This window comes from Hippoglossus hippoglossus, chromosome 15 (genome assembly GCF_009819705.1).
Source record: "Hippoglossus hippoglossus isolate fHipHip1 chromosome 15, fHipHip1.pri, whole genome shotgun sequence".
Taxonomy (NCBI): domain Eukaryota; kingdom Metazoa; phylum Chordata; class Actinopteri; order Pleuronectiformes; family Pleuronectidae; genus Hippoglossus; species Hippoglossus hippoglossus.
In genome coordinates this window covers 12692746-12701487 of record NC_047165.1, presented here as the reverse complement: position 1 = coordinate 12701487, position 8742 = coordinate 12692746, and the positions used below count along the sequence as shown (strand labels likewise).

The following is an 8742-nucleotide window of genomic DNA, read 5'->3' as shown; positions in this document are numbered from 1 at the left end:
TGCCATCTAGGAAACTATTGTATGGTGGAAGCACAAACTGTAGGAAGTCTCTCTCTCTCGCTCGCTCACTCAGTCTGTCTGAATAGGATTTATGATTCAACACGTACAGAGGAAGTTAGCTGCTCCGCCAGCTGAACAACTTCCCTCATGGAGAACAGCTCATTCTGAAGGATATGGGTGAAGTGGAAATACTGACGTTGTTCTCCCTCTCTTCTGGTTTATTACTGGGCCATTCTACTAATTGACCAGATATTCTTGTTAGGAGGACAATGCCGCCCTGATTTCAGCCCAGCGAGCGGCCTCTGCAAACTCAAAGACTCTCTGTTCTCTCCATCAGAACGTCTCTTGGCCTCCTGACCGCACTCACATGCCGTGGCTTCTGATATGAAAACAAGAGATTGAAAGAATGAAGGACACCATGTAGCTGCTGGGGATGTAGTATGTGCATGAGCATGAATATGAACCCAGTTGTTTCACCCACAGGCTGTTTGTGTGTTTCACGAGTCTGGTGTCTGGGCCCAAGCTCTCAGTGAGGTGCTTTGTTAAGAATGAGGCTCTCTGCAGTTATTGATTCTTTCTTTAGCTTTGATGCTGCAGAGATACTGCCTCTTAAGCGAACAGTTATGTAGTGTACTTACAGGTCTGCGAACAAAGGACACAGGAATACAGAGTGTGTGGATTGTGTGTGTGTGTGTGTGTGTGTGTGTGTGTGTGTGTGTGTGTGTGTGTGTGTGTGTGTGTGTGTGTGTGTGTGTGTGTTATGATATTGATTTGTGACCTGTACAAAGGAGGATTGTGATAGAACAAAAGAAAAACATATTTACCATCATACTCACCTTTGTATGATTTATGGAGCTTGTGTCTGACTCACTCACCCGATTAATATCATCAATGCACTTGGTTATTAAGGCACGAACGATACTGGTGTGCTGGCACATTACATGTGTTTTGGTGGCCCACGGTTAGAGCTCCCGTGGGTGATCTGATGCTCCTCTCTCATCACCATAATCACGCCGGCGCTCCTCCCCAGAGCTCCGTCTCCATGGTCACCACTCACACATGACAAAAACACACAATGAGGAGACTTGAACGTGACTGACACTTGCACCTGCACGAGCTCTAATGCCTCAGTCACATTTGCACAGATTTCCTCTGATGCCCGAATGAATGAAATGAAACAGTTGATCTAATTTATTGCCTCATGAATAATGGATGCTGCACTAACTGGATTGGATTGCTGGCCGTAAATGTCTCGCTGTTAAATCAATGCTGGATTTGCACAACAGATCGTCTGACTCCAAGCCACCCACGAGCACATGTAGGTACAAATTCTTTAATTTCATTTCATTTTATACATATGAATCTGAAACACATACAGATTTTATTTCGTACAAAGAGATCTTTTGTTTAGTAAAAAACACACACATCAGAAGAATTTTTGACAAAAACCTCTAATCTTATCTTCATATTTTGATACATTTAAATGCTCAAATGTCTTATTTTGGCTGATCAAACTATTTATTATGATACTTTCAGCTACATAAAAGTCAGCCATAGTGTAGCACCAGTCAGAATGGCCCCAATGCACAGGCTTCCCATCATGTGATATCAGTAAGGAGCTTATTGTGAGCACAGAGGGACGTTCAGTCAGTGATCATAGGTGCAGTGTCTGAGGTGGTGTCTGGCTCTGGCTCACAGCCGCCGTCCATCTCCTCCATCTCCCTCTCCACAGGCTCCTCCCTGCCCCTGAAGCTTATCAGCCTCCTCTCCTTCCTCCTCCTCCTCTCCCTGTCTGGGTCTCCGGTCGCTGCCGTCTGCTCCAGCTCCAGCATGGCGTGCACGCTCTCTCCTCTCTCCCCCACGCCGAGGCGGTGGTCCCTGCTTGCGATGGCCAGCTCCCCACCTCTCCTTCCTGTCACCGCGTGGCAGAAAGAGACGGTGCTGTCCGAGCCTGCTCTGTCAGTGGTGCAGACAGAGGTCAGGCCCTGGTCCTGTGGCCTTTTGTAGGACTTGTTTTTTGTTTTCTTGCTGAGTATGAAGTTGAAAAAAGCTGTCACCAGAAGCATGGTCCCTGGAATCAGAAGATATATTTCTATTTTCTATTGGCTCTATATTTCTGTTGACTCTTAATTTAGGTATGTAAGAGTAAAAGCACAGTTGTAAATAAGAAAATTAATGATGAATGAATTCCATTTCTCTGTTTCAGTTACAGGGTCCTAGTATCATGCATATGGGATCATTACCATTATATATATTTTTTAAATCTGAATGACTGAATGGCTCTTTGTGATAAGCATAATATAATAATAATAATAATAATAATAATAACAGTGCAGTAAAACAGAGTTTGCATTTTACCTGGAATGATTGCATGCCACACCAACACAGGGTGCAAGAAGCAGACCACAGACATGATGGAGTAATAGAGGAACTTATGGAAGCCTCCTATGCGCGCCATCTTCCCCCACAACACAAACAGCTGCCAGTCTGGAGGACAGCTACAGAGATAAAGAGGAAGAAGAGGAGGAAGCAGACAGGCTGTCGGTCATGCACACAGCAAAAATATCTGCATGTCAAGACAAAAATCTTGGTGTTTTTTTTTAGAACAAAAGCTAAATATATGAAGATGAATAACATAATCCATGCTTAGAATTAAATATTTAAATCCTGGTTTGCACAAATAAATTACATTTATAATTATATGTAAATGGCCTGTATTTATATCGCTCTTTTCTAGATTTCATGGACACTCAAAGTGCTTTAGAGAACAGTTTAACCTATTCTCCATCAAGGATCACTCACACAGTCGTCACAACCATCAAGGCCAATTTGGGGTTCAGTATCTTGCCCAAGGACACATGGGCATGCGTATTTGAAGAGACTGGGATCGAACCGTTGACCTTCTGGTCAGTGGACGACCCGCTCCATCTCCTGAGCCACACCTGTCCACATGTGTTTTTCCCTCAGTGTATTTAAATGCTACAGTATCCATGCAAAACACAGACGTTGCAGTCGAGTGTCGTGTACTCACGGCAGGCACATGAACAGGAGCGTGTCCAGGAAATAGGCCATCTCAAAAACCATGATCGCCACCGATGACACTCTGGGAGGAGAAATAAGAGATGAAACTGATTCAGTCTCTGTGATAAAAATCAGTAAACTGTCTCTGAACTATGTAAACAACATCTAAATATGTATTCTGTGTATGTTATCATAGGGCTGTGGGTGAAGCTTCCATTTAAATGTTTTACAAAAGGGGCAAAATGTTTGTAGCAAAGGGAATCAAATACCCGATGACAAACACGAGGAGATATCATATTCATATGATGCAGAAGACTAAGCATTTAGCTGTGTCTTTGTTTTTTTTCTATTCCAAAAATACATGACTCCTTCTCTGTTTCATGTTGAAATAATCGGATAACCATCTAATCCAGTGAACCAGAAAAATGGCCCCAAACTACCCATTATCATGCCCTCGCTGAGTTGTCGTGTTTCTGTGTGTGTGTGTGTGTGTGTGTGTGTGTGTGCGCGCGCGCGCGCGTGTGTGTGTGTGTGTGTGTGTGTGTGCAGCATCTATCTGCATACGCACTGGCAGAACAAACAGTTGGGCATTCCTGTCTCTCCTCATGGGATTTGCTTTCCTGGGGCTCTGTGGGAGTTTGGCTCGGATCCACAGAGATAATAAGAAGTAGCAGTGACGGAGCGCTCTCCTCTCTGCACTCTGCACCTTGCTCCATCCCTCTGACTCCTTACCAGCATCTCCTCGCAACTCACTGTACTGTATGAGTGATGATGAAGGCAAATACAGTGTTGTAGCTGTTTTCCAAAAGCCCTTGAGCTACGCATTCTTTGCCATATTAAGACCCAGACGCCCTGTTTGTGCCACCAGTTTAGTCTCAAGTGGGTCACACTCAGGAATGCTTTGTTAGGTTTAAACTTGTGTAGTATATTACAACTATATTGCTGTAAGCACTTACAGTAGGTATATGCCGAGGCTATGGAATTCTCCTTGTTGTAGAGTCTCCACTCCCACAGCACACAACACTGAAAAAGAAACAAGTATGATTTTCGTTTTTCCAGACAGTGACTTGGAGAACAGATTATGTCCAGCAGATGTCAGACTTACTTCATGATTTCCTCCTCAGCCACATGCAGGGTTGTTGTCATCTCAAACTTTTGGGAATACTGTTAACATTTCCCCCTGTGATGCAACTCTGTGTTGCTTTTATGGTTTCTAATTTGGTTTAGGTATCTTTGTCATAGTAGTCTCTATTGTATTCCTGCAACCATATTGTTGCCGTTATGTTTGAGGCAATAATTGAGAGTGAGTAATTTAAAGGCCTGGGTTACCCCTCACCGAGCAGTTGAGACTGGAGTTGACCTGATCTGACCTAACTTAAAGTGTAGCTTTACATTGTACTGAGCTGATGATGTGCATTACACAAAGATAAACCACATTTCTCTGGTTAATTGCTGCAATCGTTTCTGTCATGGTCACTGAACTTTTAGCTAATAGCTCACTCATGCTTGCAATTATGATATCTCTGCCTGCAGGAGAGGAACTTTTCTTTGAGTGGACACTTTCCACATCACAGATTTTCCGCCACTGAACCACAATCTCGACGTGATGTAAAAAACCACAAACCACTTCTTTGTGAAGTGGTCACTGGATGTCACAGTGTGTTGATAACCTCCCGCCAGATATATTGGGGTGATGAACAATGATACAGAGCAGCATTCCTTTTATTCTCCTACCTAAATTCATTGTAGGTAAGTGAAAACACACTTATTTTAAAAAGGGATGTTCAGCTGCACCAAGATCAACTCAGACAGAAAATTGTTTGGAAAATTGGGTTCCCAGGAAGCAGGACATGATGAATAAATTCAGCTGAAATCACATGTTTTTGTTTAAACCCATTACAACACCAGCATCTGCCCTTATCGTCAACAGCTCGGGAATCTCTTTGTCTTTCAAAGCAGACGTCTTCGACATCAATAACGCCAAATTACCCGCTGTGAATTTTCCAGGACTTTTCCCGCTGTATTCTCTCGTGTGTTCCCTTGGACATTCTTAAGGCATTTTACTAAGCAGCTGTCAGGAAAGATTCCACAAAATTTCCAGAGCAACCAACTTGGATTTTTACTTTCTCACATACAACCCCCCCGGTAAATTTCAGGAAAATGTCTGGAGTTCCGCGCACGCCTGAAAGCAGCTTTAATGTCTTTAACTCGTGACCGACTGCTGTGGGGGAAACTAAGAGGAATTTCTATGAAGGGATAAAGTTATTGGTTTAATTGAATCTATCTGTACTTCTGCTGCTGCCACATGATTAGCATTTTAAAGAAAACAATAACAACAACAACAACAATAATAATAACAACAACAACAATAATAATAATAATAATAATAATAACAACTTGGTTTTATTTGGTGCTATTCAAGCAACCCTATGCCGATTCAGAAGCGGCGACATACATGCCAGCGTGGGAAATATGCTCTCTAATGTGTGTGTGGTCAATATAAAACTACCACCAACACCCAGTTAACATAGCTTAGTATAAAGGAGACAAACCACCGGCCTGGCTCTGCTCAAAAGTTACCTAATCGCGACCAGCAGCTCTAAAACTCAGTAATTTACATGTTATATCTTGACAGCGACTTTGTATTATTACAGGTGTTTATTTGACTATCTCAGTAACCTACCAACTCAGTCACCTTTGGAGAGATCCAGGCGAACTGTTTCCAGTCTTTATGCTAAGCTAAGATAACCAGATACAGATGTTTGTTCAACAGACAGATATGCAAGTGCTAGCAACGCTCTCCAGCAAGAAACTCAAAATATTATTCCAATCCTTTATTTTGAAATCCGGAGCGTTGACAGTAAAACACAAATGGAATGATAGAAAATGAGATTTAAAAAACACAAAGCTTTAGAAACTACAAAGAAGAGCCTGTTTTATTAACCAGTCTTTTGGCTGTGAGGTATAAAAGAGGTGAGCGTGGTTTAAGTGGTGATCGCCATTAAAACACATGGAAGCAATTTCTCTGGTCCGCTTACCAGAAACTCAGAGATAGAATTTGCACCAGAGGGAAATCAAGGGAATGTGGCTGAATGGCTTCTGGTAGTTTATAGAGTGTGAGAGGAATTAGCTGCATATATTAACGGCATAATTAGCTGCCTATACAGCGGCTGGATATGAACATATATGTGCTCCCTATGCGTGTTTGGAACACACACAGAGGCAGACGGGCAGACGTGCCATAAACATACATACATGCTCATATACAGAAAGCCCATGTATGTGTGAATGTATAACAGCGTGTGAACATATAACCCAGCTTGATTTTTGGTCAAATGTGAGGCGCATGTCTCTTTGCCAATATTCGATGTCTGCAGCTGTTTGAATTTAGGTGAAGGGGGGGAGCTAACCAGAGAGCTATTTCCCCCCATGATAATTTAATGTGGCTAAGAATTGGCGTGCAATCTGTCCCAGTGTGCAGGAGGAAAGCAGCAGAGGACGGGCAATAATCGCAATAAGGTTGTGAGTGCTTTTATATGTTCCGAGATGGGTTGGGGGCAGGGGGGGGTCTTGGAGGTCAGTAACATTTCTTTTCAGGTTCATGTAACACAATCCCCCCCCCCCCCACAAGAGAGCTTAGAAATGTCCCTGAAAAAGGGGACATGTTGGAGACTGAGGGGGAAAACTACTTTAGTGAGTCAGATATCAGCTTTTTAACAACATGTGGCAACACTAACAGCAGATAAGATATCACATTTTAATTGGATTTTAAGATCTATTTTATATTTTTACAAAATCTCTGTGTGATCACCTCATTGCAGAGCCCATCTTGAATCTATGGTGCATCTGCAAGTGTGAGAATTAGAGGATGCCCATGCAGAAACAATAATTAATAATTAATAATTAATCTTGTTATAAGTCCCGTGATTGTTTTTCTTTCTTCTTACCTGTTGCAGTTGAAACACCAAGGATCCTGCAGGCGACCTCCACTACAATCCACCACACGCTCTCCGAGTTCCCCATGACCTCGAACACTTTCCCTCGTCAGTGTTTAAGAATGCAACACTTCACACTTTTACGACACTATCTGAAATAGCAGCGACCTAGTAGCCACTAAAGTATCATTCTAGACACATAGTTGACTGTCAGCTGGATGGGTGGTTGGTGGCAATAAAGTCAGGTTATCCCTGAGTGCCATAGTGCGCAGCCTGATGCACTGGACGAGTTTACCTCGGGAAGGTTTGTGACTCAATGCCCCTGTTGCTCCAATAAACTGCTAATTAGCCTCACACACACACACACACACACACACACACGCACGCACGCACGCGCACAATACGACTTTCAGCCTCTTTAGCATTCCACTGTGCATGTCAAGGTGAAATTGCTCAGCTCAGGGTCACTCTTGCATCATATGACATTAGTCATTCACGCTGGTTAAAAATTATCCATAAAACTAACTCATAAACACACAGGTTGGCGTACGTTGTTAGAATTAGTGGTAATTTGAATGCAGCCTTGAACTCTTTAACTGAGATCATTCACCTTGCTGCTGAACCAAACCCTTTTCTCCCCGCTCTTGTTTTCCTCTGTGTAATTTCTCGTTGTTGTGTGGGTTTTGGTGGTTCAGTGTAATAAATCTGTGTCAGACACATTTTAAGGTCATAGTCATACTTGCTGCTTCCAGTTTGACATTAACTGAAAGACTGATTCAGGAAAAGTAAGCGCCGACAAAATGAGCTGAAGCTTTTTGCATCAGTAAACAAAAAGCAATGTTTTTATGCCTAAAAAATGTCCACCCTAGTGTATAGTTAACTTTAATGTAACACTGACTCTCTGTGTCTGCTGTGATCGGTGAAACAATGCCGCGAGATAAAATGCCACAAGAGCAGACAGAGACTCATTGACATTGTTACACATGCGTAGATGCAAACCCACATAATCGGTTGACACAGGTTTGGCTGAGGTGTAATCTTGTTCGGGCACAGCAGAGGCCGACTGGAACGAGCAGCCAGACACACACACACACACACGCACACACACACACACACACACAAACACACACACACTGACTCCTGGTAGGGGCCAAAGTAAGCCAAACAAATCTCCTTAAATCCCTAACAAAGACACTTTTGTGTTTTTGAACTGGTTCCACTTGTTTCCGGCTTAGATTCCAGATTATTTGAGTTATTTATGATACAGAGAATGTACGTGAGCATGAACACACGGTGCTGGAATAACCACTGATACCAGATGTGTGAGGACACATGACACTACTACAATTCTAGGAATGGCACAGAATTGCGTTGCTGCACACGTCTTGTTAATAATGTATTCTTTACAAAGCATCTGTAAGTTGTAACTATTTGCTTGACTTAATAAACAATGCTTTGTCCTCTGTCCTCTGCAATGCTTTGTCTCATCATCTAACGCTATGATTCAATGAGAAAACCCCTCCATTGACCACATTCCTTCTAGAAATGAGAAGCACAGGCTTCAGATGATCATTTACAAATGCAGACATGGTTGTTTATTTATTTGCTGGATCAATTATTTTAAACACTTATTTTATCAAATCGACCGCATGTGCATAGTTGTTTAATCCTAAGTGTTTTACAGTGTGCCCCGTGTACGTCTGGGGGCCCAAAGCAGGATACATTTTGGGGCCCTATCTGAAATATATTCATAGAACCAGCTGCTGTTCACAGTTATAACCCCTTT

The 8742-nt window shown here is 42.6% G+C and overlaps 1 protein-coding gene across 1 annotated transcript; it reads right to left on the bottom strand.

Moving 5' to 3' along the window:
- Positions 1-1324: 1324 nt before the first annotated feature.
- tmem72 (transmembrane protein 72) lies at positions 1325-7247 on the bottom strand. Its single transcript, XM_034609532.1, has 5 exons — positions 6969-7247; positions 3978-4044; positions 3032-3103; positions 2359-2498; positions 1325-2071 (listed from the first exon to the last, which is right to left on the bottom strand). The coding sequence occupies exons 1-5, from the start codon at positions 7042-7044 to the stop codon at positions 1644-1646; spliced, it is 783 nt and encodes a 260-aa protein (XP_034465423.1). The 5' UTR covers positions 7045-7247; the 3' UTR covers positions 1325-1643.
- Positions 7248-8742: the final 1495 nt, after the last annotated feature.

Coding starts and splice junctions, on each gene's coding strand:
- tmem72 (XM_034609532.1), bottom strand. CDS start 7,044: ATGGGGAACTCGGAGAGCGTGTGGTGGATTGTAGTGGAGGTCGCCTGC. Junction 2,499..3,031: donor CTCCTGTTCATGTGCCTGCC/GTGAGTACACGA, acceptor TTATCTCTGTAG/CTGTCCTCCAGACTGGCAGC. Junction 2,072..2,358: donor GTGGCATGCAATCATTCCAG/GTAAAATGCAAA, acceptor TTCTGATTCCAG/GGACCATGCTTCTGGTGACA.